The sequence below is a fragment of the Dermacentor variabilis genome, chromosome 9 (assembly GCF_050947875.1).
Source record: "Dermacentor variabilis isolate Ectoservices chromosome 9, ASM5094787v1, whole genome shotgun sequence".
Lineage (NCBI taxonomy): Eukaryota > Metazoa > Arthropoda > Arachnida > Ixodida > Ixodidae > Dermacentor > Dermacentor variabilis.
Genome location: NC_134576.1, coordinates 68,769,171 through 68,789,465, shown reverse-complemented (window position 1 = coordinate 68,789,465; position 20,295 = coordinate 68,769,171). Strand labels below are relative to the sequence as shown.

General features: G+C 45.9%; 1 protein-coding gene and 1 pseudogene across 7 annotated transcripts in view; both read right to left on the bottom strand.

Annotated features, from left to right (window-relative positions):
- Positions 1 to 20,295, bottom strand: part of LOC142592783 (uncharacterized) — a 31,435-nt gene that overhangs the window by 8,382 nt on the left and 2,758 nt on the right. For 2 of the 7 annotated variants that reach the window (XM_075704451.1, XM_075704453.1), the window contains exon 3: positions 2,883 to 2,934. In XM_075704451.1, coding sequence (XP_075560566.1) covers positions 2,883 to 2,931 — 49 coding nt within the window. In that variant the 5' untranslated portion in view covers positions 2,932 to 2,934. Of the gene's footprint in view, positions 1 to 1,557; positions 1,652 to 2,014; positions 2,935 to 7,592; positions 12,618 to 20,295 lie in introns of those variants that run through there. The other 5 variants (XR_012830799.1, XR_012830800.1, XM_075704450.1 and 2 more) reach the window with 4 other exon arrangements.
- On the bottom strand, positions 5,005 to 7,581 carry LOC142592782 (uncharacterized; annotated as a pseudogene).

Here is a 20,295-nt window from a genome sequence, read left to right as displayed (position 1 = left end):
TTTTGTTCATTGGTTATTGATATCTTTCATGCTTACGAAAACGAAGACCGGCACATTAAAACAACTCGGACAATGAAAATAAACAAGGGGGGATGCTGAAGCAGCATATGACCACATTATGTGGACATGTTGATCATTGTTGGAGGCTCTGAGCAGTATGCATGTAGTAAATACCTCAGATCTCAAATTACCACCATAAAACCAGAAATAGCTGTAATAATGGTGCATGCTCGGCCACGAGCATCTGGTCTTAACTCGATTTCATTGCAAAGAGGTCCGCCTTATCATCCGAGAAACAGTATGCCAGTGCATTCCACCAAAAAAAAAAAAAAGTAGTTGCTTTTGTATGGTCAGTGCAAAGATGTGATATTGTTTATAAGTTTATGTTGCAAAGAACTTATATGTTATAGTAGGTTACGCTTGTCCACGAAAGCAGTTGTTTCAATATTACAATAAAAACATCAAACGTTCTGTGCTTTTACTGTTTTCATAACGTCACTTTCACTAATACTGCCATTGTTACTGGTGCACAGGCTGCGATAAAGGGCACAAAATTGAAATGTTGCCATGCTCGCAGTGGGCACCACATACACCCGTGAGCAAAAGTATACGGACCAGGGATTGCTTGATAAAACTGATTTTCTCCTTCACCTGTAAGTGTAATTTGAAATTAAAGACTGCAGTCCAAACTTGGTGCTGGGGATTTTCTAGTGCACTCGTCAGGTTCCGTTTATGCATGATAATTACGAATAAATTGTTTTTTCGGCGACTCTGTGGTCTGTGTACTTTTGCTCGTGGGTGTACACATATGGTGTATAAATGTCTGTGCACCAAGGTTGGTATTTAGACAGAAAATATCCTAAATCACTTACAGTGGCAACTTTTCTTTTCTGCACTGCATCGTATATTGGTTTTGTGTGATTGTTACCAAGCCTACAGTTGAACTCTGATATACCAAATCTGAAGGGGATCGCAAAAAAGTTTGATATATGGGTAATTTGATGCATAAAATTAAAATTTTATACAAGTATGTTCCAAGGGTATTTTACTGCTTTCGTTATACACAATTCATTATATGTGGGTTCGATATATCTGGGTTTCACTGTACAATGAAAACTGTTTTTTGCACTAGGACAACTTAGCATAAAAACTTTGCTGCTTCATTTGGCTGAAGACAGCACGAGGCAGCCTATACAAACACTGCACACCTCCTCTCTAATAAATTTTCTAACACAAAAATTTTTAAAAATCTGTTCGTATTTGACACACCTGGTCATTAAGTAATCACATACATTATTATTTAGCAAATCAGAAAAGTCTACCAGTCATGCTTTGTTTGATCTTTTCTGAGGTGACCCTCGAAAACTATTGGACAAATGAAAGGCTCATCATTATCATGGCATCTGTGTTTTTATCTTGGCATTTCGTAAGCACTGTTTTGTTTTCACTGTGCAGGATAAGGGTATTCTCCCTTCCAACAACCACTGAGGATGAAAAGTCGTAGCTGGAATGCCTCTACCGGTGACTTGCGACTACAATACTGGAAGTCTGTTATACCTGAAAACACATCAGGGTCCACACAGATGAGTGTCCATTTCAGTGCCATTTGTACCCTCAGAGCTTCTCATGAAGGTCCAAGCTCATGTGCCACCTGTGCAACCAGAGTTGAGGAGCCATTTCAGTGCCCTTATGCCCCGAGTGTTATGCAAAAAAGGTTAGTGACATTTGGTGACCCACACAAGCAAGTGTCCATTTCAGTGCCCTGAGTGTCGTAGGAAAGAGTAGTCTGAAGTGGCATTTGGTGGTCCACACAGGCAAGTGTCCATTTCAGTGCCCTTCACGCACCGGGTGCCACACAAAACGGTAGTCTGAAGACACATGGTCATCCACACAGGCAACCGTCCATTTTAGTGCTCTTCATGCCTCGAGTGTCGTACAAAAGGGCAGTCTGAAGAGACATGGCGGTCGATACAGGCAAGCGTCCATTTCAGTGCCATTCATACCCTCAGAGCTCACAAAGGTCCAAGCTCAAGTGCCACCTATGCATCCAGAGTTGAGGAGCCATTTCAGTGCCCTTCATGGCCGAGTGTCGTGCAAAAGGGTAGTCTGAAGAGACATTTGGTGATCCACACAGGCAAGTGTCTATTTCAGTGCCCTTCATGTCCTGCGTGTCGCAGGAAAGGGTAGTCTGAAGAGGCATTTGGTGGTCCGCACAGGCAAGTGTAAATTTCAGTGCCCTTCACGCACCGAGTGCCACACAAAATGGTAGTCTGAGGACACGTGGTCATCTACACAGGCAACCGTCCATTTTAGTGCTCTTCATGCCCCGAGTGTCGTACAAAAGGGCAGTCTGAAAAGACATGGTGGTCGACACAGGCAATTGTTCATTTCAGTGCCATTCATACCCTCAGAGCTCATGAAGGTCCAAGCTCAAGTGCCACCTATGCATCAAGAGTTGAGGAGCCATTTCAGTGCCCTTCATGCCCGAGTGTCATGCAAAAGGGTAGTCTGAAGAGACATTTGGTGATCCACACAGGCAAGTGTCCATTTCAGTGCCCTGAGTGTCATGCAATAGGGTAGCTTGAAGAGACATTTAGCGATCCACACAGGCAAGCGTCCATTTCAGTGCACTTCATGCCCTAAGCTTCTCACAAAAGGGCAGTCTGAAGAGACATCTGGTCATACACACAGGCATCCATTTCAGTGCCCTTCATGCCCCAAGTGTCATACACAAGGGCAGCCTGAAGAGACATTTGGTGGTCCACACAGGCAAGTGTCCATTTCAGTGCCCTTCATGTCCTAAGCTTCTTACAAAAGGGTAGTCTGAAGAGCCATCTGGTTATTCACACAGGCGTCCATTTCAGTGCCCTTCATGCACTCACAGATTCTCTGCAAAGACCAGTCTGCTCCAAGTTCTTTGTTCAGGCACATCACCTAAAGAAACATATGAAGACACATCACTATGAGGCCACTGAGTAAGTCATCAGCCGTGCAAGTGTGCATTATGGATTTACAGTACAGTGCAAGTGTCCATCATGAATCAACAGAATGCCATGCACAGCATGCTGCATGGCATTCTGGTGCATCATGAAGCAAGGGTAATTATAGGTTCTTAAATATTGAACTGTCAAGCGACTTTTCAGGATGTTCTGGCAAGTTGTAGTGACATTGTTTGCATTACACTACAACACTCATGCAGTATGCCTTCATGTGAAGACATAACAAAGAAGCAAATATCCATCAATTATGCTGTCAGAACCCTTTGCAGTAAAAATAGCTGAGGTAAATTCCGAGTGTTAACTCAATCATTTGGACTCATGTGTCCTCTAAATGTCCCCTGTATTGGAGAAGGCAAGGAAGGAATGTCACTTGTGGACATTAGTACAGGTAAAGGGTCTATGTTGGCAGTCAAGCTCACCTCCTGGCAACATGGTAACCAAACATTTTAATTCCTCCTATCTCCTCTAATGTGTCAATTTGAAAAATTACTGCAGTGAATGCTCTCCAGACAGCACTTTAAAAGCTCCAGTGTATCACCAAAATTTCCAGTGGGGCCTGTTGGGGGCATTTCAAGAGATGCTCACATGTGCACCAGGAAAGCTAACTTCACATCGTTTTTATTAGGTCTCAATGCTCCCAGGTATTGTAAAGACCTATATGTTGAGGTATGACCAGCATGTGGGGGCCTTGTTTTGGAGCTAAACAATATTTCCAAGTTGTCAAGAACTTAACACTTTCCTGTCCTTTCCTTTAGCCATCGATAACAGATTGTCGATGGTGTCAACTTAACATTTTGCCACGCTCAGAGAGCTTCTGGACAGCCAGCACCATCTAGCGCCTACAAGAGGAACTATTGTTTAGTTTCGATTGTGTGTCTTTTTCACCACGGGGGGAGGGGGGATGTTTAAAGTGCCTTGTAGCCACGCGTGACAAGTGCTCGTTGTTCCCAATATGGTGTCGACATCGCATGCAGCTGCCCTTCAGAAACGGCGAATTTCCACGGATTCAGATAGTCTGAGTCAGAATTTTGTGATGGTTATAGCAGCACTTACTCAGAAGACGATTTTGATTTGTCTGACTTTAGCATTGACAGCAAAACTGCATCAAATAGCCCTAGAAAATCAACAGGTATCCGCCGGTAAGTTCTGTTTTCTACCCCAAACCATTTCGTCACATCCACATTCAAATTTAAAGATTTCCGGTGTGTTCTAAAAGTCACAGTTCTTATCTGCACAATGTCAACATCATTTGGGCAGGATCACTTGCTGGCGGTGAAGCAAAGAGTGCATTTTTGTGCGAGAAGACTGCCAGAAGTTGACCTCGGCACTGCGCTCCGCAGTGCCATGCGGTTGCGCTGCGACAGTTTGTGTGGTGACACGACAGCCACTTGGGCCTCAAACCTTTTTACAATTGTGCATTGGATCTACAGACCACACCTGCCTTTGATTTCTGCGCACATATTACTTAAAGTAAATAATCATTGGCCAAAAGGAATCGTCGGTACCTTGGGTTACTACACATTGCAAAACTTAAAATGCCGATGTTCTGCGTTCAAGGCCGTTTTACTTTTGAATGTGATTATAACATTTCATACTCAACTGCTGGTGGCATAGTTGCACTTCATCTTTTTTTTTCAATAAAAGAAAGTATATTATACATCCTGTACACTGCTTGTCTTTGTATTATTGTGCAAATTTTTACCTATTCCTTGCATTTCAGATCAGGAATTGTCATGAACTATTTTGCACATAATATGAAGATATAGTTGCAATAGATGGCCAGGATAAATGTAATGAATGGAAGTAAAGGATTTCAGGCTAATGGCCACTTTGCATGCTGGCACAGCCATGAATTGTGGCTATGAGGTACCAGACGCAGGTCACACCGTGCAGTGACAGCTCCTCTTAAGGGGAGAGGCTCCTCGAAACAACTTTTTTAATTATTTGTACCAGAGACTTCGAAATTCAGCCAATTAGTTTGTTATGCAGATTTCAAATATGCAATTAGTTTTTGTGTAGCTGCTACAGTTCTCGAGTTATATTATACTGAATGACAAATTATAGCGATTGTAATGGGCGCATTTTTATGCACTAAACTTTCACAAAAGGTATTGTGCTATAGCTTATTTAGCTCTTTGTAGATCACACAGTGCCAATATCTAGTCAAAAAACGTGTTCAGTTATTGGAAGTGGGACAAAAAAAATTTGACAGTTCAACTATTGTTTTTTTCAGTTCCCTGGAACATAACTTCGTACTACTGTAATTACTGACGACCGATATTGAAATTTCAAGTAGATATTGCCAGTATACATACCTTCAAGAATATGTATGCCAAATTTCGTTAGTATACACCAATTTTAAGTGTAAAAAAGGCTTCCCAGCAGACACGAAAATATAAAAAAAATTGAAAATGAGAAAAACAGGTTTGAAAGTTTCAAAACCTTCTATTCTTCAAAATGCAATTGTTTTCGCATGAATCTTGGTCACACTCAAGGGCAGCTTTACAGAAAGCGCACAAATTTTCTATAATGCTCCTGCGCTGTGGCTTGGCCCTTCCTGGCTCCTACGGTTGGTCTCCTCGGTGCGAGCCCTTTTCACTGCACTCTGACGGTGCGTCCTTGCCTCTGCGGTTCGCTTCAAGTTCATCTTCTTTATGCGCATGTAATCAGAATGGTCGCTGCATGTGACCAACTCTTCTGGGGGAAGTACTATAATTTCTTGTAGGACTTCTTCAAAACCGGCACGGCTTTTATTATACCACAGCACGGCGATAGCCGTGGCTGTCTTCACAGATGTCCGGGAAGCAAATTTTGTTTTTGGACACAGTAGCTATATCTTACTCTTGAGCGACTCCGCTGCATTTTGCGTCTTGCCATGAAGGCACCGAGCCAAGAGCTTATCATCAGTAAGGCGCTTGTATATAGGCATAATTGCCAAGCCCTGAGCTTTTGTCAACAAGGGGATGTGCTCCCCCAGTGCTTCAGCATGCCTATGTTTGCACCAGGAATCTGGTTCAACAGGGTAAAATTTGTGGCTGTTGGCCCCATCACTGGAGCAACAATGAAAATAGGAGGCCCATATAGCAGTGTACATGTTGTGCACGCTACCCTTGTTATTCGTTATGGCTATTTGGTAGTATGTCTGCAGTTTCTGGATGGCTTTGACTATTAGCGTTTCACCTCGTGGCAGTGGCATCATTTTTCGCAGAGCAGGGCCTAGGCATTTTGCAACGTGGTTGGTGCACTCTTCTTTTTCGATAACAGTGTCACCGTACACCTCAGTCCCACAGACGGCAGTATAGGCTTTGCTGTCACCATCACGCAAGAAACTTGTGAAGCGCAGTGGGGTCTCGTATGACAGTCCTCAGCCATGTGCGCACTGCTGCTTTAGGTTCCATTACACGGAATGAACATTCGTTTTCTTTTTCACATACAGGACGACGAAAGGCTTGCCATACCTCATCATCATCCCCCATGTGCTTGTGGATACTGCAAGCAAGACAGTAATTTGAAAGGACTTCAAAGTCCAAGCAAAGACCTGTGTCCAGGGACACAGCTGCGCCTACTCCGTTGTGGCTTTATGGCCCCTTTTTTGCCAGGTGCCGTCAAACATGACCGGCATATTGCCACCGCCAACAACTTCCTTTGTGACCTTTCGTGCCTGTTCCAAGTTTTGGCGAACAGCTTCCATAGCAGTGCCATGGAGCTTCTTAGATATAGCATGGAATGTTTGTGACGCAGCGGTTTTGGAAGGCCAATGATCGCACAAAATCGCGAAAGCTGGTCATATCCAGCACCTATAGCATGCGCTGCCAAAACCGCCCTCACGTTTACGGTGAAGCCGTCGCGCGAGCTCCCGCTGTCGTAGCGAATGTTCGTCCCGGGGTCACCGCACTCACTGACCGAGATGATCTGCGACGACGTGTGCGTGAATGAAAGAACAGATTCAGGGCAGTCGGGATTTTCGCGGCGTAGCTCTAGGTACGACGAAAGTCCTTTGCGCTTCTCTGCTGCTTCTCGGACGACGAGTTTCTGTTCGCGGCAAGTGGGACATGCCGAATCTTCCACCAGTGCCGTCAATGCGCCACTCACACAACACCGTGCCAGCAGCAGGGGCGCCGACCGACCTTGACTCACTTTTGAAGAATTCCATCTTTTTCTGCGATGCACTGACGAAATCCACAGCAGCGACGATTTCATCACAGTTGTGGTGACCGGTGTCAGCGGTAGGCCTAGCAGATGTCGGAGCGTCTATCCCGGCTGTCATTTTTTAAACCATCTAACACCGCTTCCCTCGGTACTTGTGCAGAGTTCGATACTTCCGGGCATAGAAACTGCACTTTTTCGGGCTAGTCATCTCAAGAAAACGGGGAGAGAATATGGGAAACTGTGCGGCTAGCAAGAACGCGCAGTGGCGGTGGTTCGGCTTTACTGCACAAAAGGAGCACCACCGTCTAATGGCGGCGCTGCGCTGCAAGGCGCACAATTCAAAACACGCAAGTCTCGTCTTCTTTCTCATTTTTTTTTTATTCTCCGCAAACATACGAGACTGACAGCCATTGAACCTTGGAGGAAAGGGCTGACGCTGCACGCCCCGATGATTGCAAATGGCATGCGGTAATGATGATGAAAAACTTTATTTATCCCTCTTTAAAGAGAAGGGGGCAATGGAATAGAGGGTGGGGGGAGGAACTACTTGAAGTAGGCCTCCTTTATCCTCTCAGCCCACTCCAGGATGGCCTCTTGAAGATCGGGCCTGGAGCTGCGCAAGGCAGCCTCCCACTGCTCCTCACTAGATATTAATTGCTTGAGGAAAGGGGGAAGGGGGTGCTTAGGGCATCCATATGATGTGGTTTAAGTCTGCTTTGGGAGAGACACAGAATTTACAAGAGAGAGAAAGGTAAATGGCGGGATGAATACGGTGGAGGAGGTAAGGGAACGGAAAGGTGCGAGTCTGCAGCTTTCGCCACAGAACTTCACACCTACGCGGGGATTTGCCCATGAGTGGCGGAAAGGTTAAGCGGTCTAATCGGTAGTGTGTACAGATGTCGTGGTAAGTAATAAGTCGATCCCGCGCTGTAAACGGCTTCTCCTCCGTGGTGAGGTCCGACACATCTGATGCCTGAGCCTGGACTGTAAATCCTCGGGCACTGGCATGAGCCGCCTCGTTTCCGGCAAGGCCCGCATGCGCGGGAGTCCAGATTAATGCCACAGTTTGATGGAAAGGATGAGCCAAGAGGAGAGAAAGGGCTGGTTTAGAGACCCTCCCCGCTCCGAAGTTATGTATGGCTGCTTTGGAGTCGCTAACGATAACTGATGAATTTGGGATTGTGAGGGCCAGGGCTATGGCCACTTCCTCCGCCTCCTCCGAGGAAGAGCCAGGAATGGAGGCGGCCGCAGCAACCTGGCCGTGAGAGTTAATGACTGATATTGCGTAATGATTTCTGTTCCCATATTCGGCGGCATCAACATAGAGCACGTCTTTAGAGGTGGAGAATTGTTTTTGGAGAGCCTTTGCTCGCTGCCTCCTGCACTGTTTGTGATGCACAGGGTGCATGTTTTTAGGAAGTGGGGGGTTGCAGAGGTTCTCGTGTATGTGATGTGGAATGGTGTATTTAGTCTTGATGATGGGTGCTGGAGTGATAGAAAGAGTTTGTAGAATGTGTTGACCTGTTGCAGTGTTAGAAAGTCTGCTATATTGGGATGTGAGATGGGCTTCTGTGAGTTCAGTAAGTGTGTTGAAAGTTCCAGTGAGCATTAGCCTTTCAGTGGAGGTACATATGGGTACCCCAGAGCGAATTTATATATTTTGCGTAAAAGAGTGTCGATCTTATCTGATTCTGATTTAAGGAAATGTAGATATGGTGTTGCGAATGTAATCTTGCTGATAACGAAGGCCTTAATAAAGCAGAGAAGTTCGGCCTCCTTTAGTCCGCCATGTTTATTGGAGACTCGCCCTAGAAGGCACAGGGTGTGATCGACTGTGGTGTGTAGTATATGTAGGGTATATGTGTTGAGCCGGTTGCTTTGAATGTGTAAACCGAGCACCCGGAGCCTGTCTACTCTAGTAACGGGGATGCGGTTTAGGATGACCTGTATACTAGACATGTGTTTTCCCGCCCCCCGGTGGAATGGCAGAAATAGCTCGGATTTTTGAGGGGAGCATGTGAGATTCATAGCCCCGGCATGAGCCACGACGGCGTCTGCTGTGGCCTGTAGAGTGTCTTGAATCTCTCCATCAGAACTGCCAGTCGTCCAAAGAGTGATGTTATCGGCGTAGAGTGAAAACTTGAGATCGGGAATAGACTGTAATGCTTGCGCCATCGGCATCATAGAAAGATTAAAAAGAAAAGGGGACAGCACTGAGCCTTGGGGCGTGCTGTAGCTACCTAAAGCGTATGAAAGGGATTACTCTGTGCCTATGTGTATCATTGTGATACGGTTGGATAAGAAGGTACATATGTAGGCATATGTCTTTCCGCCAACCCCAATGAGATTAAGCTCTCGGAGGATGGCGGAATGTGAAACGTTATTGAAGGCTCCGTGGAGGTCCAGACTGAGAATTGCTTGTGTATCTAGACTGTTATTAGGTGTAATGATGTCATGCTTCATTCGAGGCATGATATCTTGGCATGAGAGATTTTCGAAAACCTACCATTTCTGATGGATAAAGATTGTTGTCCTCCATGTATTTACTGAGTCGGTTGAGGATGACGTGTTCGAGTGTTGTACCTAGACAAGAGGTTAGTGATATAGGCCCGAGATTAGAAGTGTTGAGTGGTTTGTTTGGCTTTGGGATAAAAATTACCCTGGCATCTTTCCACGAACTAGGGAGGGTGCCAGTGTCAAAGCAGTGATTGAAGTACGCCGTGATGGCTGTGACAGAGTTGTCTAGATTGCGGGGTATTTTATTGTTAGTAAAATCGGGGCCTGGTGCTCACATCGCGCGCAGGGTGGCGAGGGCATGGCAAACCTCTGCTTCCGTGATAGCAGCGCTAAGTATCTCGTTGGGTTCGCCAGTATATTTTGGCATGTCATACTTCTGCGCGGGAGGCAGATGTTTATGGCGGAGGTCGTCGAAGAATCCGTTGAGATTGTTTTTGTGTGCGTGTAGCAGTTTGCTATGGTTGTGGTGTATGCGCCATGTGGTAGGGTCTAATAAGTGTGGCAAGAGTTGCCATGTGCGCTTGTTATCGAGGTTGTCATGCATGCTTTCACATACCTGGCCCCACTGTTGGCAGGTCAGTTGTGTGGCGTACTCCTGGATCCGGAGGTCTAATTTGGCAATTCTGAGTCTTAGTTTTTGGTTGGACCGTTGCCTCTTCCACCGTTTGAGAAGAGACTGTTTGGCTTCCCACACGTGTAGAAGCTTGGAATCAACCGTAGTGAGAGCGGTTTCGGGGGGCAGAGTGGTAGTGTGTGTCTGGGCGTCTGAGTGTAGTTGCTGAAGCCATTCTGAAATGTCTTGAATGTTTGTGGGCCTCTGTTTGTGGGCCTCTGTTTGTGGGAATATCTGGCGGGCCTCTTGAAAATTGTCCGAATTGGTAAGGCTGAGGCGTTTGGGTGCAAAGGGTTTGTGTTTGAATTGTAGTGTGATGGTAATGACGTAATGGTTGCTACCGAGGTTAACTTGTGAGTTGTGCCATGTGACGTGTTGGATTCTGTGTGTAAGCGTAAGATCGGGGGAAGTGTCCTCAGCTACGCTATTGCCTAGCCTGGTTGGTGCATCGATGTCGTTATGTAATGTGAGTCTGTGGTCTTGTATGTGGATCCATAGGGCTCTGCCCTTAGGAGTAGAAACGGAGTGACCCCACAAATGGTTGGGTGCGTTGAAATCTCCAAGAATTAGGAGGGGGTGGTGGGTGGCAGCGGCAATGGCTTGAGCGAAAAGGGAGTCAAAGCGGTGATGTTTGTCTTGTGGACTATAGATATTGAGAATGTAAAGGCCAGATACATTATTTTTGCGAGGAAGAATTTCTAGAAAATCGTGCTGTATATCGACGCTGTCGAATTGGGAGTGATTGGCAGTGAGGTGCTTTTGCATAAGAATTGCTGTATCGGGCCAGGATACCTTATTGTTCTGATATACATTATAACCTGGGAAGCTGATTAGTCCGTGAGTTTCCTGAAGCGCAATGACAGCTGGGAGATCAGAAGAGGAGGCTAGAAACTGCTGGAGGCGTGCTTTCTTTTTTCGAAACCCCCTACAGTTCCACTGCCACACTTCAAACTTGGAGCGTGTCGGGTTTTTGGCCATTGTTAAGCAGAGCTGGTGGGGAGGCAGATCGAGCAGGTGCAACTATGTTAGGATGATTCGCGGTGACTCCAGCTATCCAACTTGTAGTTTGTTGAATGTGTGCTTGTACGAATGCAATAAATTTGTCGAGCTTTTCATTCCTGGCTGCGTAAATCTGTATTGATTTTTTTCAATTGCAGTGAGTATATTATGGAATTTAGTCTCCAAAGCGGTTAGCCTGTTGTTATAATATAAGATTGTCTCGTCCAGGGTGTCCTCTGATTGCGGAGTGCTCGGAGTTTTACGTTTGCTGGGGGGAGGGTGAAGCGGTTCCCGTTCAGTGGAGGGGCTAGTGTCCATGAGGCGGTGTGAAGAGGTTTCAGGTAGGGCTGATGGATGATGAGTCGAAAGGGTCGTGTTAGAGAGAGGGGCTTCAGAGGTTGAAGTAGAGGGGTGGCGCGGTTGGAGTTCTAGTTTAAGTCTTTGAATTTCGGCGTTTAGAATTGTATTTTCTTCAAGAAGGGATTCATTATTAGCAGTCTGGTTTGAGGAGCAGCTGGAAGAGGCTACCTTAGCCCAGCTTACCTGGGGTGGGTTGCTCGAGGAGTTGGCGAGAGTAGGGCTTGATGATAGAGCTGGCCAGGTGACGTCTAGGGTTGCATAGCCAGGCCCGCGGTCCTTGCTTTTGCTGTGACTTCTTCGCCGGCTTGAGTCGCGAGTGTGGTCGAGACCGGGAGTTCGGTTGGTGGGTGAAGTGTCTTGTTTATGCCTGAGACGTGTAGGGTGCGATTTGAACCTTTGTTTGCACAGTGAGGAGCCGGTTTGATGGTTTCCGTTGCACACAACACATATCGGGTCACATTCGTGGTCTTTCATTCCACACTTGGGGCAGAGTGTGTCGGTGGCATTAGTGCAGACGTCCTGACGATGACCAATCCCGCGGCATCGGGTGCAGGCTTCTACCTTCTGCCTGAAGGGGCAGCATCGAAGTGAACAGCCGTCGTAGTTGACGTAGAAAGGGATGGTTTTGCCTTGGAATATGACCATGATGGTTTCAGTATTGCCCAGGCGTCGTGCACCCCCAATAATCAATGTTGGGTTGCATCTGCGGAGGGTTGAGGCGATGTCATCTTCTGAGTAATCTGGGGGCAAGTGCATGTATCCTCTGCAGGTATCGATGGGATCGGCCACATGGGTGGCGACTTCGTAAGGGTTACCATTGAATTGCCGACTCTGGATGCTGTGGTAGAGATCTGCACGTCCCATGTTTGGTGTGCTGATTAGAACGGTATTGTTGATGGTGTTGACACGAATTTGGTCAGAACTGATGCGGTCGGTGATGGGGAGCCCCGCAGCCTTGAGGATGACTTGTCTGAGGATGCCTGCATGGATTCCAGCACAGTTGAGGCCCCCACGAACTCTTAGGATGATTCTAAAATCGCTGCGCGGCAGTGGTGGGGGCATGCGGTGAGGCTCGATTGCATGAGAACGATGCAAACGGCGCAGGTGGATTCTAGAGTCACCGCCGCTCATTTAGGCGCATTTTTTGACGACTACTCGTGCGAATTTCGGCTTGATATTTACAGAAATAAAAGTTTATAGACCAAAGTTGACAATGCAGCTTAAAACAAAAAGGTGATTTTCTGTTTAGAAAACCGCAACTTTTCGACCCGCGTCTCCCTTTAGAACACTACTTTGGGATGCCATTGTTCTCATCTGCATTTTCAGAGTAGCAGTCCCTGCGTGCAGTACGTGTCTAATGGAAGGGTGGCTTGCACCTGTATTTCAGGCCTAATGAATGCCTAGATTTCTGCTTGTTTTCAAGTGCATGCTATTTGCATGTTTGTACGGGCAGTCATTTGACCTGTTTGCCCAATGTAGAAGCTGCTGCAGGGTGTCAAAATCTCATACACGGCTTTGCAGGACACACAGCAGGTGGCATGTAGAATTGTCACAGGCCATGTATTGGATGCAAGTTGAGTTTACTCGCTTGCAAAGGGAGAACCAAGCTTGCTGGATGCCAAGTAAACCACCCATACACCTACATGCTCTTTGTGTGACGTGTTGCATACATATTAGGTTACTGACCTTCGCTTTATCAATTTTTTTTTTGTCGAGCGCAATCTTTTGCTTCTGAAACTCAGAGTAACTTCCAGTAAGCCGGGCAGGAAGAACTCTGGAAAATCAGTGGACGTTAATCATTGCACTTGCGATGAAGGCATGAACAAACACGGGTGTTCCTGAAGGCCCTATAGCAAATGCCACAAGTTTAGAGCAACATGATGTATGACGCTTCTCTGAATGCAGGGTATAGGTCTAGCAGGTGTGGTCATGGTTAAGTACTATGTGAGGTCAAGAAAACGTAGCTATTGGAAATTGATGAGAAGCCTGTTAAACATGAGGTTGACCCTGTTGCTAGCTTTATCAGGCATAGTTTAAAACAGAACCAAAAATTTGTCAATGTATTGGATGATTTTGACAAATAGATGCCACGCTAAGGTGCTCTGGCCTAACACGCTAACAGAAGGTGACTTAGTATGCCAGCTATGAGAGAGCAAGTACATAACCTCCTCTCTAAATGAAACCAATCAATAATTCAAATAAGTTACAGTTAATGACAATTTGAAATTGAGAGTAGTAGTTTAGAAGGCATTGTTCTCGTTGTCATTGACACTGTCCGATACATTATTAGTTACTGTGTGTGCATGCTTTAAGTGCCAGGTATGAATGCATCATTTCATACATCACCCTCGTCATCTTGAGCAGCATATGCTAGGTGTCTCCAGCATCCATTTAAGAATGTTTCTCTCTCTGATGCACACTAAATCATATATGGGCTTTCCGAGTAGCTACCTATTGCACCTTGATTTCGATCAAGTGCACCCGCTTTGGATTGTCCGCTGTCGTCATACTGAATCTTGTCATCGTCGCCCATATCTATATCATTGTTACTGCACCTGTCTTCATTATCTAGGTTTCAGCATCATCATGCTGCATAATTTTTGTCAGATCATCATCGTATGGTCTTGCATTGGTACACAATTGCTTGCCTTACACAAACACGTTGTGTGACCTAAAGCTTGTAGAACTACAAACAAGGCTAAATTAGCAGCTACTTCGGTGCATGGAATGTGCATAATTTTTTCTTCCTATTCACTTTGCTTCTCAATGATGCAATTACCACATTCTTCATGTAAACAGCGAGTTTCTGGCTCAATTCCTGACTGCAGCAGCTGTATCTTTATAGGGATGAAGTGCAAAAACACTTGAGTGCTTAGATGTATACAGTCGAATCCCACTACAATGAAATGTCTGCCACAATAAAGGTTTTCAAGTTCCCCGTCAGCTGCCCATACAATGTAATAAAAAAAAAAGTATGTACCTTCACAATGAAGGCGTTTTAGTCAGTATTTCCGCTTCAAACAACTTTTCGAGAACAAAACAGGGACCGAGCTGAAATCGAGACTGTCGAGTAGTCAAATTAGAAGGCCCTTCCAAAGCTGTGATGATTGTGTGTATGCTTCAACTAGGTTTTCGCAAACGAAACTGTAACTACACTGAAGCTGCCTGGTCGTCATATTGGAAGACAAATCCAAAGTACCGATTTGAGCCACTGCAATCTATAGCCACATGCGGTCATCGCGCGGCTGCATGAGATCACATGGGATCATCACAATTTCTGCCATTTTCTCTGCGGTGTGCAACCAATCAAAATGTTTACACTAATGAGTCGTCAAAATTTCTCTCTCTCGAGAAGGCACAGATGTTCGCCTAGGCAGAAAGCGGAAGGAAAAAGAGTCAACATCGCCCATGATTTCATCATTTCGCCGAACTTGCTGTCAATGGTCCTGAAGAACAAAGGCTCCATTCAGAAGGCACTTGCTTCTGGTACGTCTGCACAGCACAAGTGATGCTACCCAAACATGAGGAGCTTTAGAGGGCAGGCTACAGTTGGTTTGTGGATGCACAAGCAAAGAATATTCCCCTGAGCAGAGCGATTGTGCAGCTGAAGGCCCTAAATGACGCCCATTTGCTAGGCCGAAACAATTTCAAAGCCAGCACAGGGAGGCTTAGCTGCTTCAAAGCCCGACGCAGCATTGTTGCCAAGGTGCTGTCTGAAGAGTCAGCGGCCGCAGATTGCGAAGCTGCATCGGCGTTGATGTCTGATAATGCCGCAAGCATCCTTGAACAGTACAGTTCGTTGGATATTTATAACGCTGACAAGACTGGTTTGTTTTACGAGATGCTGCCTTCAATTAAAAGGTCAGTGTTGCCACAGAGAAACACACCAAGAAGAGAGTCACCGTGCTGCTGTGTGCCAACATGGAAGGTTTTGATAAGCGCCCGCCTCTGGTAATTGGCAAAAGTGCCAAGCCACGATATGTTTTAAAGGCAATAGAGGTCGTCCAGTTAAGTATGTGGCCAACACAAAAACATTTTCACTGAATTGGTTGTCACCTTCGACCGTAACATGAAGAGGCAAGCCTGCGAAGTGCGTGTACTGCTGGACAACAGCTCAGCGCATCGCATTGACAGCATTGTTCTCACGGACACAGAGGTGAAGTACTTCCCTCAAAATTGCATGTCACTGATTCAGCCGTTGGATCAAGGTGTGATTGTGAGCCTGAAATGTGTGTACTGCGACAGATTAATGCAGTGCATTCTGCTCAACACAACCTGCCCGAGAGACGAGGATCAACCTATATATGGCACTGCAAATGATGGCTGGTGCGTGAAGCACGTTGAAGCGTGACATCATATCAAACTTCTCCAGGCACTCTGAGTTTGGGAACACCTCAGCGATGACCAGCTCAACCGAAGCCGAGCTTTTAATTGCTTCATGGTGGACAACCCTTGAGGACAAGGAATTTGTGCCTGCGATGTTCAGCTCGACGGCTTCATGAATGTCGACGCCATTGTGGAAGTCTACAAGGAATTGATCGATTATCAGATCATTGAGAGCATTCAGAAACCTAATGACAACGTCTCGTCATCTTGGGAGATGACGATCTGCAAGAGACAACTCCGGCGACTGCTTTTGACCTCATCAGAAAAGTTATTGGAGCACACAATAATGACATTGTGTTGGCTCTCCTAACGGTGTGTGAGACTCACGCAACGCCTTTGCTTGCCGTGAAGCGTAAGCAATCCAGGCTGACCAACTTCGGGATATAAAACTTCCGGTAAGCGCAAGTTTACTAAGCTAGCCGACTTTGGCATAAATATGCAGTGAAATTGTGATAATTCAAACTGCTTCACTGCAGTGGTGCATATGCTTTAAATAGAGTGTTTCGCAATCGGCCGGGCACACATGTTTGGTTAGGCGTCGGCCACAATGTACGAAAAATGCTGTAACAGCAGCATTAAATGCATTCTCTGGTGAAGTACACACTTTATTGATCGGTTTTGGTATGTCTCAACCTTTGCCCCCCAATGCCACGGCAGAGATTTCCCTGTCGATGGTTTCAGTTTCGTACACGGCTTTGGCTTTTGATGCACGTATATACATAAAAACTATATGTCAAAGGAGGTCCGCCACAACGAAATTTTCCATGTGTCCTGTGAATTTCGTTGTAACAGGACTTGACTGTATGTGCTTGTTAAAGAATCGGTCGTGAAAATTGTTTCTGAGCCATTCAATACACGGTGTTCCCATAACCCACGAACTGTGCAGTTTCGAGATGTTCCACTGAAGTGTTATTTTTTGCACCTGTACTGCACTCCCTCTTATGATTTACTTTCCTCCTTCCCACTTTTAGCCTCCCCTGGTGCAGGGTAGCAAACTGGACATTCCAATCTGTTCATCTCGGGATGTTAAAAAGAGACATGGTAAAAAAAAAAAGTTCTAATTTTCGGACAAGAAACTCATCTCGAAGTTTTGAAGTTTTAAGCTTGCCCAAGTATTCAAGCAGGTGCCAGCAAGATTTCAGCAATATCTGAGGGTTAATAAAGCGAGGATTTACTTTTGGATGGGTAAGTGGCACCTCGGACAGAAAAAAATAAAAATAATGTGCCCCTGACCACCATTTTGGAAGGTCATTCGCGGCACAAGAATAAAGGTTAGCATGAAATGGTTAAAGAATTATTGCAAAGGTCATTTTCCTCTTTCTTTTTCTTTGTTTTACGGATCAAGCAGTACCATCTAAGCTGCAACAGAATGTGCACAAATACTCATGAATAGAAGAATGCAATAAATGTTGGGCGGTAACTGCAAAGAAAGTATAAATTAAGGCACTGATGGCAGACAGGCGTCAACTGACTGCAGTTTATTGCCACACAAGGCTTTACATTGTCACCCGCATTCACGGGTCACACAGCTTCACACCATTCAAACCGTTTTCGACCGCCATTTTTGCCGCATATGTCGCACTCCACAGTCCTTTTGATATTTCCAGTGCCCTCATTCGCATTGGTAAAATTGCCCTTCACCATTATTGTGCATTGGATTCCAGGATCTAGTAGGAGTCCATTCAATAGCCTGGATGACCAAATGGCTCTTTCACCATCTGTACCTAACACTGGGCCTTTTTCCAATTCTGCTATGCGCATGAGCGATTGGCTGAACATCTGCGACGGGCCTCCGACGGGGTTGCGACTTGCTGTGCTGTCTATTGCACAAACCCGCATAAAGTGTTGGGCGCGTCGACTGATGTGGGGACACATGATCATTACAAAAAAATATGCCTTACCAGTGAGCCATCATGCGATTCTTGCCGAGCGAGGAAAGCCTGCGTTCTGGTAACAGTATGGCACCAGCAGTATAAAACATTGTCGAGTCACACATGCCGCCGTATGACTGAATTTGGAAGTCTTGGTGCTGCTTTAATCTAGCGATATGTATATCGCAAGGTTTTTACCATTGGCTGATGGCCGTTTTACTGCATGCATCTCAGCAATTGTAAGGTTACAGGGGCCAAACAAAAATAGGAGTGCCTCCACAGATCCCATTGGAATGCACTACACGAGACCAAAGCAACATACTCGCGGTGTTGCATTATACTGTTCTTCGCTTCTTTTTTCTTAAAGGGCGGAGGGGTAGTGGGGGTGCAGGCAAATGATGCTTTATGTGTCTGACAAAATGACATGCTGTTTTCGCCATGCCCCTTTCTGCCCCCCCTGTACCATGCTACATATTGAGAGAAAAACGACACTTATCTTGCAAGGCGCTCGCAGTAAGAGTACAGAACTTTTGCAGGTTTGTTCCCGCACTTCATCGAGACAAAGCATGTGCATGCATATGTTAACCGCCTCATTCGTGTCAAGCCACTCCTAACAATGGGCGAATTTATCCTGAAGAAAGTTCCTGCTGCAACACATCTGACGCAACATCATGCATTTGATGGTTACCCGTCTTCACCAGAGGGATCAAAACACTGGGCAAGACCTCAAATAAATGCTGCCACATCTCTAAAATTTTGTGTCCATGCTTTCTCGTCACTGTAGATGAAGAAGACTGGCAAATACGTGGATACTTGAACAGGTACTTTGAGAAGCTACTTCAAGAATGCAAGTGAAGAAAAAAGAAAGAACAGGAAAGTGACAACGTGGTCAAACACTACTACTGCAAAGAGGCTAGAAGGGACAGGAACATGCTGGTCTTGTGCATCAAATTTAGTTGTTAAAGGGCCCCTGAAACGGTTCGGACAAATTTTGTAGACGCGTAGGGTACAGCTTAAGTAGAACATTTGCACCACAATTTAAGTGAAGCGTTACGTATTAATGGAGCTACAAGCAATTAGATGTTACCCTCCCCCAAGCCATGCTTTTCCTCCTCAACTCGTTCGCCGAGCGAGCGGGGCTAAGCTCCGCATTCACTGGTTCCGCGTCACGATGCGACGTCACATCGTCCACTTCCGGTTCCCCGCCTGCACGAGACCTCTCCGCTAGCCACTTGGCCTTCGACCCCAAGCGAGAGCTATCGAAGCAGTGTGCATTGCGAGCATTCTGTCGTAGCGCCAAACGTATCTGGTATTCCGGTAACCACAGGCAAGCTGGTCATTTTGGCAAATGACTGGAGGCATAAACTCAAGCTGATGAAGGAACTTTAGCGTAGACGTACGTGAGCGGTCTGATCAGTCTGCACGGTCCAGACACTTGTTGGCACAGCGCTTAACCAGCCAAACAAAGCGCTAATATTGCTTTAACCAAGTGTAAAACATTCTAAACATTTACAAAAACATTGTGTTGATGATTACACTCCTGCGAAAAATACACACCAGCAGCAAAGATGAATACACTTTGTTGCTGCTACTGTGTATGGTTGAGCTCTGTGCCACCAGGTGGCTGCACTGTGCAGACCATTCACATTTGCCCTTCTGCTCATCTCATGGCTCATCCCGTTACGGCACAGTCAAGCGGCTAGATCCTGTCTCCTTGCGCTTGCGTTTGCCCTAATACCGGACTCGCGAAACGCTATTGCGTTCGTAATCTTCCGGTGTAAAGTGATGGCCACAAACGCGCAACTCCTGGCGCCGATCGAATAGCGGCAGTCCGATGCACAGCAGCCAGTTCGCTCGTATGCTGCCTTGCAGAGGGACACGACGTCGCAGTTTGACACATTGCCAGTCGCTACGTTTGCAGTCCACAAGGCAACAAAGTCGAATCATAGTACTCGCGAAAAGACTGAGACCGACTCTGACCGCGGAGCTCTCATCAAAATGTAGTACGTTGTAACACAAGCAGACGACACTTGCTGTGCGCCGGAAGTGCTTAAGTGTACTAAAGAATTGTTCTTGTGCATTCTCTTTATGTTACTTTCCTTTTATAAAAACAAATGAACTAACATTCCAACTATTACGAATATGATTTATTTACCATAAACTTGGAAAAATTATCAACCACGCGCCCTGGTCAGCCAATCAGATAGCTCGCCCTACTGACGTCATATGGGTGATTTCCGTCATATGGGTAGGGGCGGCTTAAGATTCCGCCGAGCAGTGTGCTGCGATCGGCAGCGAGGTGCATTTTTAAAACCTTATAATAAATTACACGCTTTACGCGGAGCACTTAGATGTGTCAATGATCAGAAGGACCTACTCTAACGACTCAGTACGTCTGTAG